At 45.5% G+C, this 24,443-nt stretch overlaps 1 protein-coding gene across 4 annotated transcripts in view; it reads left to right on the top strand.

Moving 5' to 3' along the window:
* The window catches only part of WWP2 (WW domain containing E3 ubiquitin protein ligase 2), a 150,185-nt gene that overhangs the window by 59,729 nt on the left and 66,013 nt on the right, over positions 1 to 24,443 (top strand). For 2 of the 4 annotated variants that reach the window (XM_045443343.1, XM_045443347.1), the window contains 2 exons: positions 5,730 to 5,867; positions 7,690 to 7,786. In XM_045443343.1, coding sequence (XP_045299299.1) covers positions 5,730 to 5,867; positions 7,690 to 7,786 — 235 coding nt within the window. Of the gene's footprint in view, positions 1 to 1,602; positions 1,720 to 5,537; positions 5,641 to 5,729; positions 5,868 to 7,689; positions 7,787 to 24,443 lie in introns of those variants that run through there. The other 2 variants (XM_045443346.1, XM_045443345.1) reach the window with 2 other exon arrangements.

Consider the following 24,443-nt stretch of genomic DNA (forward strand, 5'->3'; position numbering starts at 1 on the left):
TCTCCTTCCTCTTTTTTACCCCTCAGAGTTGATTGTTGAAGAAAATGGACAGTTTGTCTTGTGGTTTCTCACCTTTTAAGGATTGTGCTGTTTATGTTCCTGAAGTGTGTTTTGACATGTTCCTCTGTCCCCCTGTGTCTCCTGTAAACTCATAGACAGATCAAAATGCTTGATCTGGTTGGGTTCTTCTTTTTCCTTTCTGATGAGGTGGTGGTGCCCAATGTCTGCTGGTCTCTCTTGGCATGCTAGCTTGCCCAGTGTTCTCCTGGCATGGTCCTTGAGAGTTTGCAAGTTCTTATCCCCTAGATTCTAATGTCCGGCTCTCCTGCGGTCTGTTGACCTTCATAGCACAGCATTATGTGGTATGGATAGCCAGTTAGTACTTAGAACGGAACAGAAGGGCACAGTCCCATAACCGAAGAAGTACATTTGCTGATTGCTGAAGTTATTAGCACACGCTAACTGGGACCTTGGCTTTCTCAGAGCACTGAAGTCTCCTGCCAGCGGAATATTTTCATTATATATGTTCCATTTGGCCGTAACTGAATCAGACTTCCTCCGGCCATGCTCTGAGTTGGCGCTTTTTGCAGTGCCTGCCCATCATCTTGCCCACAGCTTTCATTCCAAGGGTCTGGGGGCCCCATGTGCTTGGTGGGAGTCATGGGTCTTTCCTAACACGTGCTAGGGAGGAGGCCAGGGTAGAGTCTTCGTTAACCACTGTGTTCCCAGAAGGTGTTGCCATGGTCTTGGCCCAACCCATCATCTGCTCCGTCCTGGAATATTGTACTGACTTCCTACCAGGTCTCATGCGCTTCTGCCCTTGTTCCTCCCGTGGCCTGAGTGATAGCACTACAGCACCAGTCACGTCCCTTCCTTGCTCACGATCCCCTGATGGCTCCCAATCTCACACGGAGTAAACTCCAGAGACCTTGCAAGAGCTCCAAGGGTCTCCTTGTGGCCTCTGGTTACCTACCTACTGCCCTCATGTCCTGCTCTTGTCTTCCCTCGGCCATTCCAGCCATACCAGCCTCCTTGCCATTCCTCACACGTGCCAGGCATGCTCCCACGTGGGGCCTCTGCGCTTCCTTTTCTCTCCACCTAGAAGATTCTTCCCCGGATACCTACGTGGCCTCCCCTGCCCCATCCTTCTTTTGGTCTCTGCTTAGTTGTTGCCTTCCCAGGGACATTTCTTCACGACTGCAGGTGGTCCTCCCGCCTCCAGCGCTCACCACCTGCTTTCCTCACTGGTGTTTCTCCTGCACTTGCCACCTTCTAACAGATTATGCAATTTTCTTAAAAAACAAAAACCAAAAAGCCTGCTTATTGTTTGTGTCTCCCAACTAGAATAGAAACACCCAGGCACGGTGTTTTTGTCTGTTTTGTTTCTGTTTAATCTCAGGGACGAGACTAGGAGGTGCTCGCTCCACGTCCGTGAACTGCGTGACCACAGGTGGAGGGGGCCTGACGAGGTGCGCTTCCTAGGCGAAATCACTGTACCGTACCCGTTCTTCCATCAGTTTCCTGGTTTTTGAGCAGTGCCTCACAAGGCAGCAGAACGACATGCTGCAGGAGAAAGGCCCTTTGTGGAGTCGTCAGTGTGGCTGTAGTGAAACCCGAGGGCCCCGGAGACCAAGTGGCTAATGCTGCTATTTATAGCTGGGATTCCAGTATATGTTTTCCAGCCACACTTACTCCTTTCAGCCTCCCCGGTATGCTCAGGTCTGTCACTCAATTAACTAATGGTTTCTTTAGTCCCATTATGCATTGTAGGGCTCCCCTGGCTCAGGTATTTTTTTCAAAGAGAATAATGGGGAGTTCTGTTCTCAGAGGCTTAATTTTTTAATAGCCGTGCCAATTTAAAAATCCCTTTTCCAACTTTTTTATTATGAAAATTTCAAACCTACAGGAGAATGGAAAGAGTAATACAGCGCACACCCAGAGGCCCTCCACCTAGACCTTGCTAGCACGCTGCTGCCTTTGTTTTGCCGACACGTGTGAGCCTGTGGGTGTGTGCATTCTTTTTCCTGACCATTTGAAGGTAAACTGCAGATACCATGGCACCTCATTCCTAAAAACTTCAGCGTATTCTCCTATAAAACCATCTGAGAATACTTGCATAATTTGCATCTCCCGAGAATGACATTCACGTTGAACCTCAGGAAATTAGCAGTCGTTTCATACATCATTTAATATCCAGTCTGGATGTAAATTTCTCCAATTGCCCCAGGAATACTTTTCAAGCTGATGTTTGGTAAAACATTGCATGGCGTTTGGTGGTTATATTTCTTTAAATCTAGAAGAGTCTCCTTGCCCTTTTTTTTTTTTTTTTGGTAAGTTTTTAAAGATTTTAGTTATTTTGAGAGACAGTGCATGGACCGGGGAGGGGCAGAGAGAGAGGGAGAGAGAGAGAGAATCCCAAGCTCCTCTGCACTGTTAGCACAGAGCCCCACATGGGGCTCAATTCCATGAACCATGAGATCGTGACCTGAGCCAAAATCAAGAGTTGGATGCTTAACTGACTGAGCCACCTAGGTGTCCTTTTGCCCCTCTTTTTAGAAAAGAAGCAGTGTAATGACATTGTTTTCTTGAAGAGTCCAGGATATTATATATGTGTCCCATATTCTGGATTTGTCTGATTGCTTCCTCGTGGTATTGTGAATTTGTTTCTCTGTCCCTATATTTCCTGCAAATTGGGAAGGAGATTTAGTGGGTTAGTTGGATTCAGGCTAAATGCTTTTAGAAAGAAGACTTGAAAAGTGATGTTGCGGGGTGCATGAGTGGCCCAGTCGGTTAGGTGTCTGACTCTTGACTTCAGCTCAGGTCACGATCTCACAGTTGGTGAGTTTGAGCCTCTCGTCAGGCTCTGCGCTGACAGCTTGGGGCCTGCTTGGGATTCTGTCTCCCTCTCTTTCTGCCCCTCCCCTGCTTGGTCTCTATCTCTCTCTCTCAAAATAAATAAACAATAAACTTAAAAAAGTTACCTAAAAAAAGCAATGTTGTGTACCTCATCCTGTGTCACGTCATGAAGTTTGTGTGTCGGGTGGTCTTGCTGTTAGCGATGTTTCATTTGATCACTTGGCTCTGACAGTGATGGCCAGAGGTATCTCCGACTCTGTCTCTCTTTTTAGCGAATAGAACAGTGGAGCATTATCGTCTCCCAAGTTTTGTTGAAGGGGGAAAGACGTCCCTTCCCACTGGCTTTTTTTGAAGATAAAATGTATTTCAGGGCGTCGCAAGGTAGCTTCTGAGCCTACTGGTATATAATGACTCTACTGGACATGATTAATGGGTAAACAGAAGAGAAGAGCTAAGTTGGAGCCTTGAGATGAGACCATGTAGAGAAAAAGTCAAGTTACGCCTGTGGCTTCTGTCAGAGGACCATGGCAGTGTGACTGTCAGGAGTTTGAAATCAGCAACAAGAGGCCTGGGCCGCCTCTGCCTTCCCGTTGAGCATTATCATCCCTCCAGAAAGGAGGGGAAGACATGCCCACACTACATTTGTTAAATAATGGCCTTTGAGGCACTAAGAAAGGTATCACGGAACCCTTCTGGAATACTCATCCCAGCACATTTCCAAGGCTGGTGTGCTGAATCCAAAAGGATGGGCATCTTTAGGAAGTGTCCTGGAAACAAGATGAGAAAACAGTTCATCTTCTAAGTAGCTCACCTTAGAAGACTTTTTGAAGTTTGTTGCTGCAACCCAGAAAAGGCTCCAAAAGGTCAAGAGAGGCGCAACTTTGCAGTGAACAAGGTAGACCAAGAGAACTGGGACTCTTCAGCCTAGAAACAGGAAAGTCAACAGGGAGATAATAAAAATGACAGCTTATTAGGAGCCCATGGGGTGCTCCTGTTTTCCAGATGGGGAGACTGGTGCTCATGTTAAGTAATTTGCACAACGCTACAAGCACCACGTAGTAAAAGTGAGATTTGAACCCAGTCTCCCTGGCACACGCCCCTCCTGAACTCTGTGCTCTACTGCCTGCTAGGGACTTGGGCCCTGGATCTCGGCATAATAAGTAGGCAGACACCCTTGACTTTTCTTTTAAACAACAATAATAAACGTTTGTTGTCTCCTGGTTTCACTGGGTCAAGATTTGTGAGTGGCTGAGCTGGGAAATCTGGCCAGGGATCTCTCATGAGGCTGTAGTCCATACATTGGCTGGACCATAGGCATCTGAAAGCAAGACTAGGGCTGGAGGCTTGACTTCCGAGGTGGCTTATTTGCATGGCTGGCAAAGGGTGCTGGTTGTCAAAAGGCCTCAGTTCTTTCCTGACTGCTGGACTTTTGAAGGAACTAGTTTTCAGATTACAGGTGTTATTTTATATAAATATTTGGAACTCACCAAGTTCCTGAGTGAAAGTGACCGAAAATAGCAACAGACTCCAAAGGATTTGGAGAGATCCATTTCAGGGAAGAGAGATTAAGGTAAGGGAGAGACGCTTAGGAGAACTTGAAAACCCAAAGGGTAACTGGTTCCCACATTATTATAGTAGGTCCTGAATTGATCCAGACTTTTCCTAAGTTCTTAAAGGACTGTGTCTGTATTTTGATTTGGGACAGGCTTTTTTAGTTGGGGGGAGAGGTTGTTTCTAGAAAGTGCTCATAGAGATACTTATTTATGCCTACCCTGCCTTGTTCTAGAGGACCAGGGAGATAGCTTATAATAATCTAGTGGCAACTCAGAGATAAAATAAAGTGGCGGTTTGGTGGGTGGTGGGTGGGGAAGGAGGTTGGAGTATGTGGCTCTTTTGTAGTCTGGTTTTGTAAGATGTGGGAAGGCCCTTTGGAAATCCTCATAAACGCTGCTCTCTTGGTAATTACTGAATGGCCCTGAGCTGGAGGTTGTAGCTCCCGAGCAGTAACTGGGTGGAAGCTGTTCTGTGTGGCCGGGCCTGCTGGTGGGGAGTCGGGGGGCGCTTGTGCCGCGGTTTCTAGCCCACGTAGGCTTTGGGGCATCTGCCTTGTGTCAGTTTGTTCCTTTTTTCTGCTGTGGTTCCGCGATTCTTCTTGTTTGCCCACAGGGCTGACTTTGCCTGGTGTCCCAGGGGCTGGGTGACTCCGAGGTGCCTTCCCACCTCGGTTGTAGACCCCCTTTTTGGCTGGTTTATCCTTACGGACTAACCCAGGGCCACGGGATGATTGTGGAGCTGACTCACCTTTATTAAACTTTAATTGCTTAACGTTTTTTCCTCATTTCAAAGTGAGACCTCCTCAGGAGTGAAAATTCAAAACAAGTAATACTTTCTAACACAAATAAGAGAAGAAGCCCCTGCAAATCCTTCATCTAGAGATGACTCCTGATGACACTGCCTCAGGGTCTCCTGACCTGTTTCTCTTTTTTTTTGCCACCATTGTCTGTCTGTAAGGGCAGGGGGGTTGCTGGCTTGTGACTCCTTCCTCCGGATGCCACAATTTCTCTTTGCTCTTCTCATGGTCCTTCGAGTACAAGCAGACAAAGAAGTCATGGAGAAATTAGGTAGCTAACCCAATGGTACAAAATGTTTGGAAAAATAGGAGTACAGCCTTTTCCCACCCATCTAATACAACAGTGATGACGATTAGACCTCTTCCTTCCCATTCTTCTTTCCACGCCCCGAGGCAGATTTTAAGATGCAGGAAAATGTTGCCGGGACGCCAGAGTAGGTTAAATGAGGGCTTACAGCTTACCCAGTCTTAACGTGGGGTGCATTTGCTTTACTCCATCCCTGTTGCTTTTTGTGTTCAACAGTGGAGAACACGCAGCTGACCCTGAACCTGCAGACGGAGAACAAAGGCGGTGTTGTCTCGGGCGGTGAGCTGACAATTTTCCTGGACGGGCCAACTGTTGATCTGGGAAGCGTGCCTAATGGCAGTGCCGTGACAGACGGTGAGTGCCGCCCTGCTCCCCAGGGTTGTGCCGGGATGGGGCGGGGCAGGCCTGGGTGGGAGTAGGAGGAGGTGCCCAGGGCTTGGTTCTCTACCAGGTACCTGGGTTTGGGTACCGCTCAGCCAGTCCTGGCCCCCTGATTCCTCTTAAGCAGTTCTTTGCATGATCAAAACTGTGACATGATTTTTTAAGGACAGCTTTCTGATAAAGGACCAAAATAAATGCCAGGTCTTTGTAAGTGTGTTGTACTTTGCTTTGAGAGCAGAGAAAATATCTTTTCATCCCACACGGGCTCTCGAAAATAAGATGTCTTTATTAAATGTTACTTGGGGCCCCTTTTTCTTCCCAATACAGTTAAACTTCCTGGAGGAGCTTGAAGGTGTCTTTTATAAGACAGTATTGGGTGAGAAAGGGGGCTGTGTGTCTTAGAGATTCACACTAGCAAAATAGAGACAGAGGCAGGAAAATTGGAGTATCTCCCACTCTGTCCTGAATGAGGGCAGTTTGTTTCTTTTGATCTACTCTGAAATTAGTCACCTTTGGATCTAGCAGGAAATTATTTCATGAAGTCTGAGGTCTGAGATGGGCTGGGTTTCTCCATAATTTTTCTCGTTAAATGTGATGTAACTGTGGCACTTTCCAGGCCCCAAACAGGCTTTCTGTAGCTTTGAGGGAGTGAGATTTGAATTCTAATGCAAGGGCAGTAGGGTGGAATCTCAGTGATTGGATGGGCCTTGACTTGAGAAACCTCCCTGGACTGAGTGGTGCTTTGGGTACTTTTGGTGCATGGAGGAAACATGAATTATTCGCTCATTCTGCACGTATATCCGTAATTGAGCACCTGGTACGTACTAGGTCTTGGACCAGGTGCTAGCCAGATGGTGGGGGCAAAATTCATATGGTCTCTACTCCTAGGAGCTTCTGATTTACTTGGTGGAGGTGGGAATGTTAGACATGAAACAAGGAGGTGCAGAAGTAATTATGTAACTGTAATTGTGACCAAAGTGATGAAGGAAAAGTACTGGGTGATATGAGAGTCCCATACTTTCGGGAAGTCTCACTTCAGCTGGGGACCAGGGAGGGTTGCTTTGAGGAAGCTGAGACCCGCCAGAGCTGAAGAGATTAGATGGGCCGAGGGGGAGGTGTGGGGAGGTGCAGGAGTGGGGTAGCTGAGTGAGAGGTCGAGGGGTCCCTTGTGCAGAGGCTTCAAGGTGGGAGAGAGCTCGGCCTGCAGTGGGAACAGAGGCGGCCAGGTGGAACGTGGAGAGCAGGAAGGAGAGTGGTGGCTGGCGAGGCTGCAAGGGCAGCTCGGCTCAGACCACCCAGCCTTGGTGAGGACTTTGGACCTCGTCCTAAGAAGCAGAAAGCTGTTGAGGGGGTTTTTAGCAAAACGGTGTCATAATTTGATTTGAATTGAATCTGATTTGGCTTTTTAAGAGCTTTCTGGTTGTGATATGGACGAGTGCAGTGCCCTAATTCCTTGCTCCCACTTTGCACGGTCAGCATGGGTTCTGCGTCTCATGTGGTGCAGCTGAAGTTTATTCAGTGCACAAGGCAAGTTGCTTGGAAGTGCTTGAGGTGTTCTTGAAGGTCTTGGAGAAGAAGAGCTGTTTCCCAGGTTTGAGCGCCTCTGTGTGGGGGCCCCAGTCAGATCTCATCTGGCTGTCCCTCTGCCTGTTCGAGCTGGAGGCTGTGGCTTGCTAGGTGTGGTGGATAACCCGAACGCATGGAGTGAACTTTGTTCCTGAGCCATAATCTCAAACAAACCAGGGCTGAGCTTCTCAATGTTTCTGTCTTTTCTTGTGATGGGTCCCCTGTCTAGGATCCCAGCCACCTTCAAGAGAATCCAGCGGGACAGCTGTCGCTCCAGACAACCGGCACCAGCCCCCCAGCACAAACTGCTTTGGTGGGAGATCTCGGTAAGACAACCTCCCCCAACCCCCCCCCCCCCCGCCCCGCCCCGCCCCGCTTTGGACAAGGAGGAGCTGGGAAGGTGCTCAGAGCTATTGGAAAACATGTTGGGAGGTGGCGAGGAATAGTTTGTGTTAGAAACTGTTGGAAATTTCCAGAGGGCTTATCCCTGACTCAGTGTGTTAAGGAGGTGCTGAGGGGGGAGTACAGAACTCAGGATTCTCAGAATGGTCAGGAGTTCCTTGTCAGAGATTGGGACTGGCTAAACTGGTTATTTGGTTAAGAGCCGCCAAACAGAGCTTGGCTAGTGTTTTGTGATTCAGGGTCAGCGACCACAGTTATCCTTTTAGGATGTACATGCAAATGTTTAGAGCAATGGTTCTTTGTATGTGAGATTTTCTGTCTGTGCATTTCTATTTTTGGGGGTGATCCATGGTTCCCTTTGGGCTATTGATTAAGACCTCCTGAACTGGAAGTCTGAATTATATTATACTTATTATACATATCGAGAGTGACTTAATTTACTGCATGCCTGTCTCATAACTGTATTAATGGTGCGAACTCATTTCCTTGGCAACTGAATTCCCAGACAGGAGAATAGTTTTAGGTATATTAGAGAGGGGGGAAGGAGGGAGTTGGGAACCTGTTTTTATTATTTATCACAGTGTATAAAACCCCCAAACACTTTAAGGAAATTATAAGGAAAAGAATCATATGAGTGCAGTTTGTAAATCATTATTACCTGCAGGGAGTAGATAAAAAACTAGTAAAAATCTTCTGGAACAAATCCCAGGGATTGGGAATAACGCTTTGCGAAACACAATATGATTTCAGCCAGTACCCACAGCGTCTCAAATGATCCCTCTGATGACAGCCATCAGCCTCACTGGATGTGGTGGTTTTGAGGGTCTGTACAGTTTCGGTGCCAGGCAGGTGTCAGGAGCAAGAGAGGGTCAGATGTTTAGATCTTTTGTCTGTGGCGTCACTAGAAGCCAGGGTGCCATTTTCCTGTTCTCTTTTCTCCAAGCCTCTGCAAAGGTGTTACCTCCCACCCTGGAGACCATTCACTTTTTCTCGACTCACTAGATGAGTTATAAGTTGGGATAAACAGGCAAGTGTCACAGGGTAAAGACCAGTGATATAATTGGCAAATTTTGTGTCAACAGAGGCCTTAGGAGCACCCAGAACTAGAGAGAACAAAATCTCTTTGGTAGTGACCAGCTGGCGGAGAAGAACACCTCAGCACATCACCCGCTGAGAGCGATGCCTTCTTAGCTTTGGCACTAGTAGCTGCCATCTTGGTCTTTCAGCTGACTCGGAAAGTTTGTGTCATATGTGACTGATGTCACTTATTTGGGGGCTGGAAGGCAGAGTCTGGCTCTTAGTAACTTTGGAATTAAGTTCTTGACCTATTTATTGCTCTCTGAAGTTCTCTAGTTAATCTTGAAATTCACATGTCCTAGTAGCCCTTCTTTGTCATTGTTAGTGCTGAGGATTACTGTCTTTTAAGGCAGCAAGCAGACTTCCAACAGAAAATTGGATGCATTTTTGCCCATCACACATGGTAGACATTCGATTTTGGTTAATTATTGGTGGGCAGAGTGCCTTCCAAGTAGCTGGGGCTGTGTGGGCATCCGCATTGGCCTGCTAAGCTCCTGTAGCCTTTTCTACACATGGCCTCTGAGTTTTCACAGGCCTCTGCCTTCTAAGTATTTATTCTGTGTTCACATGGAGCCTGCTGCCATTCAATAGCAAACACTTGTGAAAGGATCATCTGAGGGCAGTGTCTTCTGTGTCACTGAGAACTCCTTTCCCCCGTTGCTGCCGCACTTCAGGAGATGGTGTGCATGAGCAGTGGTAGCGGGGTAGTTGACTGGACAAGGGTGCGGGGCTTTGAAATCAGAAAATACAGATTGAATCCTGGCCTCTCATTTACTTGCTCTGTGATATCGGACGAGCCGCTAAACCTCTCAGCACCTCAGTTTTTTTCACATGTGAAATGGGGATATCGCCTGCCTGAAAAGCTCATTGTAGGAAATAACGGAGATGGGCTATGTCAGTGTGAGGGCTTGCCTATGGGGCGTGCTCAGGGAGAGTGGTGGGAGGTTCCTTTGCTCTGGAGAGTCTGTTGTATGCCCCTCCTGACCCCCAAAGCTGGGAAGTGTGGCATGGCTGATTATTTTTGCATCAAGGACTGTAGTTAGGAGGGTGATGAATGAAACCTTCAGGATTCAAGGACAATCCTCCGCTGTCCTTGGTTTTCTGGGGCAGGGAGGATGGGCTTCTCCCTGCTGCCTCTGGACTAAATGTTTAGCCTTTGCTGTCTGATGGGTAGGTTTTTCCTGGACTTGGGGGCCACTCACCGTGATCAAGGATGCTCTGATGTGCCCAGAAAGGTTAAGACTACAGTGTCAAACAGCTGTTTCCTCTCCTTTCTCCTACTTTATTAAGGTTTAGAAGCAGAACCATGTAAGGGTTTTACTTAGAGGTTCATCTACCCAAGTTCATCCAGCAAAGGGACCATTTGCTTGCCAAGCATGACCTCCAAGCTCTTTGAGTGGGATTTATCCACTCTTTAAGAATAATTGGGTGAAACATCTCTAGTTATTTTACCATCTGGTCTGCCACATGGCAGCCAGCATGGGATTGCCACCAACGACCCATGTGGCATAACTTGATTTATAGACACACCATATTAGTGTGCAGCGCGTGGGTCTGGTTGAATAAAGAATGCATTAATGTCATAAATTGTGTGTAGTCTTAGAATGATATATTATCCCATAGTAAAAATGGGGTGAAAGATAGTTGCCTCAATATGGGGGAATCTCAGAAACATAGTGTTGAACAAGAGGAGCAGGCCACTGGGGGGAAAAATATAGTATAATGTAATTTATATAAAGTTAAAAAATGTCAAACTAAACCACATATATTTTTTAATGGATGCCTCCATGGGGAGTAAAGCAATAAAAAAATGAAAAGGAATAATTAGCCCTGAATTCAGTAGAATGGTTATCGTTGTGGGGGCGGAGATGGGTAAAGTAAGGAAACTTGGAAACTTCATGGCACCGTGAATGTGGGGGGTGGGTCCTCGAGTGTTCATCTTCCTTTTCTTCTTAGAACCAAACATATATTTAATATATTCCTTTGTTTACCTGGCATATTTCACAATAAAAAAGTAAAAAGCAGCCTCTGTCACCCTGAGAAGACTGACCAGCGATGGTATTAGGTTGGAGAAACTGTTGTTTGCTGTTGAGGCAGACAGATTTCAGAATTTAGGATTTCTCCAGGCTCAGTAATGACCACTTACTTCTTCCGCACAGTCTGGCTTTGTAACAGTGGCCAATGATTCTAAGTCAGTGATCCACATTGGCCTCAGAGGTCATGTTCCTGTCCTGTTCCAACTTTCTCCCAGGCTTGAGAGCTGAGTTTGGGAGTTGGGGGAGTGGGTTCCAGATGAAGGCTGGCCACTGCCAGGTAACGTGTCAGAACGGCACTAATCTTGGTGGGCTGAGAGGGCTGGTCTAACACTCCTCGGCGTTTGACTGGAGTGGGGGCGATTACGTGGCTTACCCCGGATTCTGTCAGCGTGCCATGCTGCGCTGCGTCCTCAGCCAGTGTTCCTCATTCCAGTCCAACAGTGGCGAGCGCCTGGTGTGCAAAGGAGCCCCCTGGGAGAGTGTGTGCTGGCTGGCACAGGGAGGGCCCACCACACCCTTTAATAATCCCCCAGCTTTTATTTTATTTTGCTGGAATGAGGGCTGGCTTTGGGAGCCATGTCCAAGTCAATTCAGGTTTTGAAGATGTGAGATGTGCCTGGTGCTGTGCACACATTGCACGCGACCCGGCTTCTACTTTCCACAGCGAGGTCACAGTCTTTGTGATATACGTACGGGTTGTGTGGGAAACAGACAAATAAACCATGAGCATCACGGGAAGTTCAGAGAGAGAGGTCCGTGTGTGGAGAGGGAAAGACCGAGGACAGAGTGGAGGGGGCATCTGCAGAGAGACTTTCGTCTCTTGTCCGACGGTCCCGTGCAGTGTCTTGGGAACTCTGGAAGGGGCGAACGGTGAACCACAGAAGCCTGCAGCGGGGCATACGTGCAGGGAAAGAAGGGAGTCCACACCGGTAGTGGCAGCTGTCGTCAGAGTCACTGTTCGGTTAGAAATGGGCGTGAGATTCGAGACTGGAGAGTAGACAGTCAGGATGTTTGAGTCCCTCCGCGGTTATATGAAGTCAGGGAGTTGAGGTGCAGCCACCTCCCGGATGACCCGCAGGGTGGTGTGTGAGCAATGCCGCTCCTCTAAGCACAGCCTGAGATTTCCTCCAACTTGGGTACCTAGCCAGGAGCCCCTCTAGATTTGCCACAGTTACTTAGGGAAATGGGGTGACCAAAAGGGAAGAATGCACTGAACTTTTTCATTAATAGGTCTGAAGACCGAAAGAGATCTTGTTGAAGGAGCTGTAAGGGGGCTTCGGCAATTAATTTTCCTTCATTCCGTGTGTACATGTCTGTTTTGTGTAAGAGCATGTTTGATCATGCACGAATGTATATGCATATGTGTGTTTGGCATGAAGGGATAGAAGCCTTGAATTTGCTTATGTCCATCATCAGCTGTGAGTGTTGGCCAGCGTCGGTCAGAACCTGCATTTTAACGTGCTCCCCTGTGATTCTCTTACGTGCAAAAGTTTCAGAACCTCTTGTGATAGAATTTTAATCCTCCCTCCTTTCCTCTTTCTCTTTTTATCCTGCTTTGATAAAAATATATCAAATTTATGGACTCCCGTGCCTTGGCATTAATGACCTCTGAAGATTTAAAAGAGCTGTAGTCTCAGAGACTTACAAAGCCCCAAGGTCTCTGGTGAGCTCTAAATAGCTCATCAGCTGTGTCTGCAGACAGCCTAGCCCAGAAAGGAAAGAAAAATAAACTCAAGCAGGCGTGCATCTGCTGGGAACGCTGCTGGGAGTCCTGGGAGGACCAAGGGGGTTTGGGAAGCAAAGCTAATGGGGACAGAGGGACGGACAGGATGAGAGTTGAGTCTTTGGGCACTGTGCCATTCTCTCAATTATCACTGGCCACTGTTAACCTCCCCTCCAGTTGAGATGACTAAAGGCTACTTGATTCGAAACCACGGTTATTTAGAGATGTCACCCTGTCGGCATGAAGCTCAACTGAACACCTTTACAATTTTCATTCAAGCCTCCCGCCCAACAGCTTTTACTTCCAATCCTCAGGATTGCTGAGGAAGCAAAAGGATTAAGCAGAGAAGTGTGGGGCACCTGGGTGGTTCAGTTGGTTGAGAGTCCAATTCTTGATTTCGGCTCAGGTCATGATCTCACAGTTTATGAGATTGAGCGCTGCGTCGGGCTCTGCTCTCACAGCATGGAGCCTGCTTGGGGTTCTCTCTGTCTCTCCCTCTCTCTGTTCCTCCCCTGCTCCCACTCTCTCAAAATAAATAAATAAACATTAAAAAAAAAGAGAGAAATTAGTGTAATTCATTTATTCCTTCAGTGATAACTAAGACACAGTCCCTGCTTACAAGGGACTCTCTTCTGAGTAGTTGGTTTAGATGGAATAGGATTGAGACTGTGGACAGTAGTCTTACTGCATTGCATTGAAAAGTAGTCATGGAGATTAATTACATTCATTTATACATTAATTTATTAATTTTATACCAATTAAAATTATGCACTGTACAGTAGTATATACTTATCTCTTCATTTTATAGGTAGTTATTGGGCATTTCTTTTCTGTGAGCCTAGAGAGATGTGGTGTGTGCCAGAAAGCTGGTTGGGAGCTTTTCGTGAGCTAGGAGAAAGTAAGGCAGCTATCTGCAATTAAAGGCAGTATTTGTTCCACACACAGGAATGCCAGGCTCTGAGCTATGTTGTGGTGATACAAAGATAGAAAGCCGCGGTCCCTGTCATCAAGGACTGTGGCATCTAGCAGGAGACAGACACATAGGTGATAATTAGGATAGGGCGATGGACCCCACCATGGTGGTGAGTTCACGTGCAAGAGGAGGATAGTGGAAGGTGTACCCAAATCCACCTGGGGGATTTAGGGGACACCTCCCACGTTGGAGCTGTACTTTGAAAGGAGCTTGCAGACCAGCGACATCAGGGTAAGGGAAGTCATTCCAGGAAGAGAGTGCAGCAGGGCGGAGACAAGGCGGAATAAAGAGAACTTAGCATATCCGAGGAAATGTTAGCTAGTTGGTAATGTCCATATGTAAGATATTTGGGCTGATAGCTATAGCAAACTATGGTTCACAGGGCAGATCCAGGATGCCACCTGTTTTTTTGTTTTTGTTTTTTTTTTACTTTTTTTTTTTTAATGTTTATTTTTGAGAGAGACACACACAGTGCGGGTCGGGAGGGGCAGAGAGAGGGAGACACAGAATCCAAAGTAGGCTCCAGGCTCGAGCTGTCAGCATAGAGCTCGATGTGGGGCTCAAACTCATGAACCGCAAGACCGTGACCTGAGCCAAAGCCGGACGCTTAAGGAACTGAGGCACCCAGGCGCCCCTATTTTTCTTTTTTTTTTTAAAGAGAGGTGTTAGGTTCACTGCAAAATTGAGCAGAAGGTACAGAGATTTCCATTTCCCATATGCCCTCAGCCCCCACATACACGTCTCCCCTACTCTTAACATCCCGAACTAGCACAACACATTAAAAAAAAAATGTATTTTTGAGAGCGAGAGAGAGAGTGCGAGCAGGGAAGGGGTAGAAAGAGTGGGAGACACAGAATCTGAAGCAGGCTCCAGGCTCCAGGCTCTGAGCTGTCAGTACAGAGATCATTACCTGAGCCGAAGTCAGACACTTAACCGACTGAGCCACCTGGGTGCCCTTAGTGCAGCACATTTGTTACACGGTCGATGAACCTACAATGACACATCCTCATCCCCCAAATCCGTGGTTTGCATTACATTTCACCCTCGTTGTTGTACATTCTCTGGGTTTTGATGAATTTATAGGGACGCTTATCCACCATCATACTGTCATACAGAATAGTTCTACTGCCCTAAAAATCCTCTGTGCTCTACCTGTTCATCTTTCCCTCCCCCTCAACTCCTGCAACCAGTGATTCTTTTATAGTTTCCGAAAGACTCTCTGCCTTTTCTAGAATGTCATATCATTGGAATCCTCAAGTATGTAGCTCAGATCGGCTTCTTTCACTTAGTAGTAATGCATTTAGGTTTCCTCCGTGTTATTTTATGACTTGGTAGTGCATTTCTTTTTAGTGCTGAATAGTATTCCATCGGATGTACACAGTTTATTCATCCATTCACCAACTGAAGGACAGGCTTGATTCCGTCCAAGTTTTGACAGTCATGAGTAAGGTTGCTAGAAACATCCGTGTGCAGGTTTTTTTGTAGACATACTTTCAGCATTTTGAGGTAATGCCAAGGAGAGTGATTGCTGGAACATATGGTAAAACTATGTGTAGTTTTTTTGTTTTTTTTTTTTAAGTTTATTTACTTTGAGAGAAAGAGAGAGAGAGAGAAGAGAGAAAGAGAATGCCCGTGAGCCGGGGAGGGGTAGAGAGAGAATCCCAAGCAGGCTCTGCTCTGTCCGCACTGAGCCCAATGGGGGGCTCGAAGTCACAAACCATGACATCATTGACTTGAGCTGTAATCAAGAGTTGGATGCTTAACCGACTGAGCCACCCAGGCATCCCAAAGTATGTTTAGTTTTGTAAAAAAACTACCAGGTTGTCTTCCATAGTAGCTGTACTATTTTATGTTCCCACCAGCAATGAATGATAGTTCCTCTTGTTCTGTAACACATTTGGTGTTATCAGTGTTCTAGATTTTGGCCATTCTAATAACTTTGTAGTAGTATCTCATTGCTGTTTTAGTTTGCATTTTCCTGATGATAGATGATGTGGAGCATGTTTTCATAGCTTTATTTGTCACCTGTGTTGTTGTTGTTTGGTGAAGTGTCTTTTCAGGTCTTTGGCCTGTTTTTTAGTTGGGTGGTTTCTTTTCTTTTTTTAAAATATTTATTTATTTATTTATTTTGAGAGGGAGAGAGAGAGTGAACAAGAGTGGAGGAGAGGGTCAGAGGGAGATATATAGAGAGAAACCCAAGCAGACCCAGTGTCCAACACAGAGCTTAATGTGGGGCTCAGTCTCACAATCGTGAGATCATGACCTGAGTGAAAATCGAGTCAGACGCTTAACCAACAGAGCCACCCAGACGCCCCTGGGCGGTTTCTGATGGTTGAGTTTTAAGAGTTGTTTTTATATTTTGGGTATCAGTTCTTTATCAGATATGTCCTTTGCAAACATTTTCTTTTAGTCTGTGGCTTATCTTTATGGTCTTGATAACCTGTTTTTGTAAATAATATTTTATTTATTTATTTAGTAAGTAATGTTTTATTTGAATACAGCTATACTCGTTCATTTACATATTGTCTATGGCCACTTTTATGCTCCAGTGGCAGAGTTCAGTAGTTGTGACAGAGATTGGACGGTCTGCAAAGCATAAAATATTTGCTGTTTGGCCTTGTATAGGCAGTTTGCTGATCCCTGCTATAGGAGATGGTAAGAAGGTGAGACCCAATTCATAAAGGGCCTTTATGCTTTATTGAGGACTTTTTTTTAAAAATAATTTTTTAATGTTTTTTTATTTTTCAGAGAGAGAGAGAGAGAGACAGAGTATGAGTGGGGGAGGGGCAGAGAGAGAGGGAGACACGGAATCCAAAGTAGGCTCCAAGCTCCAAGCGGTCAGCACAGAGCCCGACAGGGGGGCTGGAACTCACAAACCATGAAACATGACCTGAGCCAGAGTTGGACGCTTAACCGACTGAACCACCCAGGTGCCCCAAAACTTTAGATTTTTAAATTCTTTGGAGATAGTGAACCACTGAATTTTGAGAAAGGGCATGATGTGCTATTTCTGTAATACATTATTCAGGAAAATATCAAATGGATGCATTTGAAGTTGTATCAGTTAAGGTTCATTGCAGGAAATAGAAGTCACTCAAATAGAAGCCGCTCGAGGTATCTTGAGCAGAAAGGGATTAAATGTGTGGAATTAAGTGTTTACAGAAGTCTTTGTATGGGCTGGAAGAACAGAAGCATGACCTTCCCCATCCTTGGTTTTAAGGTCACAGCCCTGCATCTGCAATCCACATGTTGGGAAACTGTTGCTGCCCCTACAGCTGCCTCACACACAGGAAGCTGGTGGCCGGGGTATAAAGAATGGGGGCTGCCAGAGCCCCTGCCAGTCATCAGGACCACAAGAGGAATGGCCTCTGCTTTCTTTCTGCTTTCCAAATCTGCAAGAACTTCTCATTCGTATAATCTGCATTACTTCCAGAACTTAGCTGCAAGGGAATTTAAGGGTCTTCTGGCCCCTGAGCAAGTAGGCAGAAGCAGGGATACTTGTAGAATAGAGGAGATTGGGAATGTCTGCCACAGTGGAGGTTGAAGTTAGAACCAGGGACCAAGAGGAGGACTGTTGTAGGGAACTGGTGAGTAAGGAATTGATGACTGGCCTTGGGCAGTGGGCAGAATGGAGAGAAGTCAAGAGAAATACCTAGAAATATCTAGGAGGTGTAATCACTGAGCAGGACTGGGTGACTGACTAATGAGACGGGGTGAAGGATGAACAGGAATAGAGAGGACTCGGTGCTTAGATTGTGATGTTATTCAAGGAAATAAGAAATGCAGGAGGGGAGGAGCTTATGAAGCTGTCACTTTAAAATGGCATCCCCCATAATGGTTGAGATTGGTGTTAGCAGCGTCTGTGAAAAGGTAGTACCCTGTGGCCCTGGGGCAGTCACACTCTGAAAGTGTATCCTTAGGGGCAGGAATGAAAACCAAACTTGAAGAGATACAGAGCAAAACAAAGTGTATTTCTGATATTGGACTATGGGGCCAGTATAAGGGTCACCACAATGAGGGCACAGCAGTGGTATTTCTACTTCAATTATATCTGTATCTGGATTCTGGGATTTCTTAGTTCTAGAAAATTGTGGTTGAAAGGGACAGGATATACAGAGAAGCAAATAAAGAGAGTATGGGTTTTGGAGAAATGACTTTTTAGTCCTGGGAGCTTATTAGGCAGCTTGGGTATGTGGTGATTAAGAAGCAGAACAGAACTGATGGCAGATGCTTTGGACAGATGGGGATGGCAGGGAGAGGGGGGCTTAAGCCATTTGGTGGCATAGTGTGGCAGGATGAGGTTAGACTTTTCCTTTAGGATTCTGTGGACACTCAGTGACTCCTTTTGAAATTGCCAAGCTCTATGGAAGTGGAGATTTGGGGTTTAGTTTTTTTTTTTTTTTTTTTAAACGTTTATTATTGAGGGACAGAGAGAGACAGAGCATGAGCATGGGATGGGCAGAGAGAGGAGGAGACACAGAATCTGAAGCAGGCTCCAGGCTCTGAGCTGTCAGCACAGAGCCTGATGTGAGGCTTGAACTCACAAACCGTAAGATCATGACCTGAGCCTAAGTTGGCCACTTAACCGACTGACCCATCCAGGCGCCCCTGGGATTTAGTTTAGTGAGTGTCTTTACAATGGCATACTCCGTAGCCTTGATAGAATGATGCATTTCAAACAATGAAAGGATTCTATATTTAAGTTTTGTGTTAGATAAAAATATTTACCAAACTGAAATACAGAGTTTATATAGCATTATGCTTCATGTGTCACAGTGTTCCTGAAGTTATCATGTACCCTTAACTTATTAAAAATATACGGGCACCTGGGTGGCTCCGTTGCTTAAGCGTCCGGCTCTTGACTTTGGCTTGGGTCATGATCTCACAGTTTGAGTTCGAGCCCTGCATCTGGCTCTGCACTGACAGCACAGAGCTTGCTTGGGATTCTCAATCCTCCCTCTCTCTGCCCCTGTCCTGCTCCTGTGCTCTGTTTCTCTCTCTCTCAGGATGAATAAATAGACTTAAAAAAAAAAAACTTATTAAAATATAGTGAAGATATTGGTCTCGCTATTCTTTGGGTCTCCCATCTTTGTTTCCCTTTATGTGTTAGTTCACTTCATTCTTGCATCTGGTTCTATCTTTCCCCCAAAATTACAGCCACAGAGGCTCACCTTACCTTTCTGCAGGTTTACCTTGTGGACTAGCTCTTTCTGGAAACATTCTGTGCCTTGGCTTCTATAATAATGGAGAATATTAGAGTGATCCTCTTTTTTCTGTTTTTTTTTTTTTTGACCTTATTGATTAAAAAATAAATCTGATCCATGGAAATATACATATATATGTATATATATATATTACACATATACACGCATATATACGACTGTATTATAGAACAGCGGGATGCAGTAGTAAATGGGGCAGTCAAGTGAGTCATCGTTAAGAAGGTTTTTGCAAAGGTTCTGCAAAGATTTGAAGAAGATGAGGGCTGGCCATGAGGATATGTGGGAGGAAGACTATTGGGGCAGAGGAATGGCTTCTGCAGAGCCCCGTGGAGTTGAAAGAGTGGTGGGGAGGCTGGTTTGGCTGGTGTGGAGGGAGTAGTGGGAAAATAGGAGAGGGGAGCAGCACTAGATGGGGCCAGATCATTTCTATGAACTTCTGTTTTATGCATTTTAAGGTCATTTTATTGGCTCATACTATGAATTTGAAATATGACTTATGGCGAATTGAACTTTGTCCTGATCTCATGATCCTCTGTTTTTTTAGTACTTTTTCTCTTAAAATTTATTTGGTCTGCACAGTGAAAAGGAACAATCTACAACAACGTACATGATACTCAAAAGCATCAGGTGGAGTGCAAGAAGCCAGACACAAAAGGCTACATTGTAGCCTATAGCATTCTGGAAAAGGCAAAATTACAGGGATAGACATCTAATCAGCAGTTTCTAGGAACCGATGGGAGGGATTAACTGCAAAAGGGCACTGAGAATGGAAATGCCCTGTGTCTTGATTATGGTGGTGGTAACACGATTGTATACATTTGTTACAACTCATTAGACAGTACCTTAAAAAGGGTGAATTTTACTCTGTAAATTACACCCGATTTGTAAAAATTATTTTTAAAAATCTGTTTGGTTTGACATTAGCATAGCTGTCCCAGATTCCTTTTTGTTTCATATTTGCTTGGCATGTATTTTTCCCTGCCCATTTATTTATTTATTTATTTGTTTTTGAGGAGGAGTAAGACCCAAGTGAGTGAGGGAGGGTGTAGAGAGAGGGAGAAGGAGAGGGGAGAGAGAGAGAGGGAGGGAGGGAGAGGGAGAAGGAGAGGAAGAGGGAGAGGGAGAGAAAACAGGGCTCATCCCAAGGAGGGGGGTGGGCTGGTGCTCATCCCATGCGGGACTCAAACTCGAGAACTGTCAGATCATGACATCAGTGGAAAGTCAGATTCTTAACTGACTGAGCCACTCAGGTGCCCCTCCCTGCCCATTTAGTTTCAACCTTTTTGGTCCTTGTATGTTAGGTAGCGTTATTTGCGATGCATTCAGGTGAATTTTTAAAACATCAGGATGATAGCATCTACCTTTAAAGTGTCCCAGGCCATATATATTTCTTTGATTCATGATGTCCTTGGAGTTGTTTTCATCATCCTCTCGCCTTTTCATTTCTGTGTGTCCTGCCTTCTTTATTTCCTATCCCTAGACTGACTTGCTACGTTAAACCTGCCTTAGGTGTGCTTTTCTTTTTTTTAAAAAATTTTTTTTTCAACGTTTATTCATTTTTTTGGGGACAGAGAGAGAGCATGAACGGGGGAGGGGCAGAGAGAGAGGGAGACACAGAATCGGAAACAGGCTCCAGGCTCTGAGCCATCAGCCCAGAGCCCGACGCGGGGCTCGAACTCACGGACCGCGAGATCGTGACCTGGCTGAAGTCGGACGCCTAACCGACTGCGCCACCCAGGCGCCCCTTAGGTGTGCTTTTCTTTGTCTTGATGAGTGGAAGTCATCTTTGGTTTGCTCATTATTTGATAATGGAGTGTGAAATTCTACATCCAGCAGTGTGAAGGGTGTGGAGAGACCAAGGACTTGCTCCCTCTGTGAAGATTTTGTTTGGCTTTACTTTTTAGCATGTCTGTGTGTTGGGTCTATTGTATAGATAGATGGCCTTTGAAGGTTTAAGTTCTAATGACAAAATGACTATGGTTTTTGAATGTTTATTTATTTTTGAGAGAGAGAGACACACACAGAGAAAGCGTGCGAGTGCACACATGAGTAGGGGAGCAGCAGAGAGGGAGACACAGAATCTAAATCAGGTTCTAGGCTCTGAGCTGTCAGCACAGAGCCTGACACGGGGCTCGAGTTAAAAACTGTGAGATTATGACCTGAGCTGAAATCAGACATTTAACTGACCAAACCACCCAGGCACCCCTAAAATGACACAAATTAAAAAAAAAAAAAAAGAGAGATTAGTGAAAACATTGAGTAGGATGTAGTACAAATAATTGTTATTTTGTGAAGGAGACGGGGGAAGTAAGACCAGGTTGGTTTGTTGTTCCTTTTTTTTTTTTTTATTTAATTTTTTTAAATTTTACCTTTAAAAACGGTTTAAAAAAGTTTTATTTTAAATCACATCGTTCGGTTTTGCTTTACACTTAGGAAAGAATGAATTGCACACTACCGAGGAGTTACTTCTCCATTTATTTCTTCTTGGAGGGGCAGAGGGTGCAGGGGAGTGGTGCCAGACCCTCAGCCAAATGCCTTGCTAAAGGCATGTGTGCGTTATCCGTCTGCCTGTCCCTAGCGGAGCCTAGAATAGCGCCTTGCTGCACGTAGCGGCAGCTCAATAAATATTTGTTGAATTGAAAGAGTCTTGTGTTCTTGCTCCTTATTTGCTGAAACTTCGGGGTGGGTCTTGCTACTAGTTTACATTCCTTGGTGCCACAACTCCTGAGAGTGATGATCTCAGGGGCCCAGGGTATAGGGGAGACTTTTTATCAGGACTGCCTTGTGCTTTCTAAGGCTTAGCCTAACCGCCAAGAGTGTGGTGGGTTGCCACTGCTCTCTCAGTCTCTCCTGTGTCCTCTGTTTTTTCTTCATGACTGATAGTTCTGTATTGAACCCTTCACATGGACTATTCTTTCCAAATCCTTGCAACTTCTGCGGTTAGCACTGGAATCAGACATAGCTTGACACATAATTATGTCTTTTTGGGGAAAAGGAATGTATAAAGTCCCTGTACCTGGATTCTACCAGAAGAGAATGTTACTTACCCACTAAGAATAGTAACAATTCACTTATATATCATTTGTTCAAATTTACAAGCAATTGTTGAATCTTAAGAACGTGTATCTCATAAAGGACGCTGCATCACAGAAATGCTGTTCCTAGGAGATGAGCCCTGATTGCGTAGAGCTAAGCCATACCTGCGTAAGGCCTTCTGAAATCAGAGTGAAACAGGGTGGTCAGCAAGAATTTGGGCCAAGGCTATTACCTAGCCATATCTTTAAAAATTAGTATCGTCTTCTGTGGAAATTGACATTTATGTGTTTGGGAGGATGTATTGATTTTCGATTGCTGTGTAATAAATCACCACAAACTTAGGGCTTAAAACAGTAACATTTTTTAGCTCACCCTTCTGTAACAGCACAGGCTGGCTGGCTGGATTGTCTCCTCAGGGTCCCACAGGGTCAAAATCAAGGTGTTGGCGAGGCTGTGTTCTTTTTTTATTTTTTTAAACTTTTTTTTTTTTAATGTTTATTATTTATTTTTGAGATAGAGCACAAGTGGGAAAGGGGCAGAGAGGGAGAAGACACAGAATCTGAAGCAGGCTCCAGCTCTGAGCTGTCAGCACAGAGCCCGATGCAGGGCTCAAACCCATGGACCGCAAGATCATGACCTGAGCTGAGGTTGGGCACTTAACCAGCTGAGCCACCCAGGTGCCCCTGCATTCTTTTGTTTTTAAAGATTTTTTTTTAATGTTTATTTTTGAGAGAGAGAGAGAGAGAGAGAGCGAGCGAGAGTGCTGATGTGGGGCTGGAACCCACAAAACGTGAGATCGTGACCTGAGCCAAGATCAAGAGTCAGACACTCAACTTACTGAGCCACGTAGGCTCCCTGGCCTGGCTGCATTCTTATCAGGAAAGTCTAAGAAGTATTTGCTTCAAAACTCTTTCAGGTTGTCCATAGACTTCAGTTACTTGTGGGTGTAGGACTCAGGTCCTTGTTTCCTTACTGGCTATTAAACTGGGGCCTCTCTCAGGTCTGTAAGGCCGCCTGCGTGTTCCCCACTCCCATGTTCACGCCAGCAAGGGTGTGTCAAATCCCCCTTGAACTTTGAATTGCTCCGATGTTCTTTTTTGCTCCCCACTTCTCACACCTGCCAGAGATCGCATGCTGCTTTTAGGAAATCAGGCCTGCTTGTGTGATCTCCCTTTATTAAGGTCAGCTGCCATATAACATTATCAAGGGTGTGAAGTTTTGTTGCATTCACTGGTTTTAGGCATTAGGGTGGGGTATCTTTTGGAGGCGGGGTCGTTTTAGAAATTCTGCCTACCATAGGGGCGCCTGGGTGGCTTGGTCGGTTAAGCGTCCGACTTCGCCTCAGGTCACCATCTCACGGTCGGTGAGTTCGAGCCCCGCGTCGGGCTCTGTGCTGACCGCTCGGAGCCTGGAGCCTGTTTCGGATTCTGTGTCTCCCTCTCTCTCTGCCCCTCCCCTGTTCATTCTCTGTCTCTCTCTGTCTCAAAAATAAATAAACGTTAAAAAAAAAAAAAAGAAATTCTGCCTACCACAGAAGGTATTTCTCTTAACTGTCATGTTACTCACTTGCCTAGTCTTTACCTGTTGGCGTGTGCTTGAAAATTACAGCTGGGACACATAAAAACCCACGAAGAATCTGGTTGGATTTGAAGATTGTCTCACAATTTTAGTATATGTATGTGGGCATAAAACGGGTCTGGTGAAATCATTTTTATTTTTAGACGCTGATATTAGAGAACGTTTTTATATGATGCTTAGAGTTAGTCTTTCTGGAAGGCAGTAGCTCTGATACTTCTCAATTATCTGCTAGACTTTGGATTCCATCCCCTGGCATGGATTCCATTCTCTAAAGGGATGGCGGGAGATGAGGAGGTGATGAGTGGATTGCAAAGAACTTTGGTGGTACTAGAGATTACAGGCCCAAGAGTGCTTTTGAACTTGAATGCCTGCTTCTTTTATTCATTCAGCAAATATTTTTATGCGCCTTCTTGTAAGGCCAGGCACATGCTGGGTGCTGGTTATGCAAAGGTACACAAAAGAGACATGGTTCCTGACCTCATGGACCTTACTGGAGATAGACATTGAACAAATAAACGAATATACAATCACAAATACAAGTGCCATGAAGGGAAAATTAGAATGCCTTGTGAGAGAATGCAAGAGAATTTACTCTAGCCTGGGAGATGAGGGACGTTTAGACCAAGATTTGGATCGGGCTTCTAGAGAAGAGTGTGCCAGCTGAACAGATCAGCAGAGCCTCTGAATTTTCCTCAGGAGCAATTTGGCGCATTGTGTTGAGGAATGTCCAAGGAACATACTCTTTTTGGAGCTTACCTCACTCCTGCTGGATTTCTGCCTTTGTGATATGCTGTGTCAGAACACTTAGAAATAACACCCGAGTGTGTCGTTGACCCTGGTACCTCAGGGTCCTACGTAGTCCTTTTTGGTCTGAGGCTGTAGCACAGGGGACACTCAAACAAACGATTTCAGTAGACAGAAGGTGGAGACGCTCTT

The sequence above is a fragment of the Leopardus geoffroyi genome, chromosome E2 (assembly GCF_018350155.1).
Source record: "Leopardus geoffroyi isolate Oge1 chromosome E2, O.geoffroyi_Oge1_pat1.0, whole genome shotgun sequence".
Taxonomy (NCBI): Eukaryota; Metazoa; Chordata; class Mammalia; order Carnivora; family Felidae; genus Leopardus; species Leopardus geoffroyi.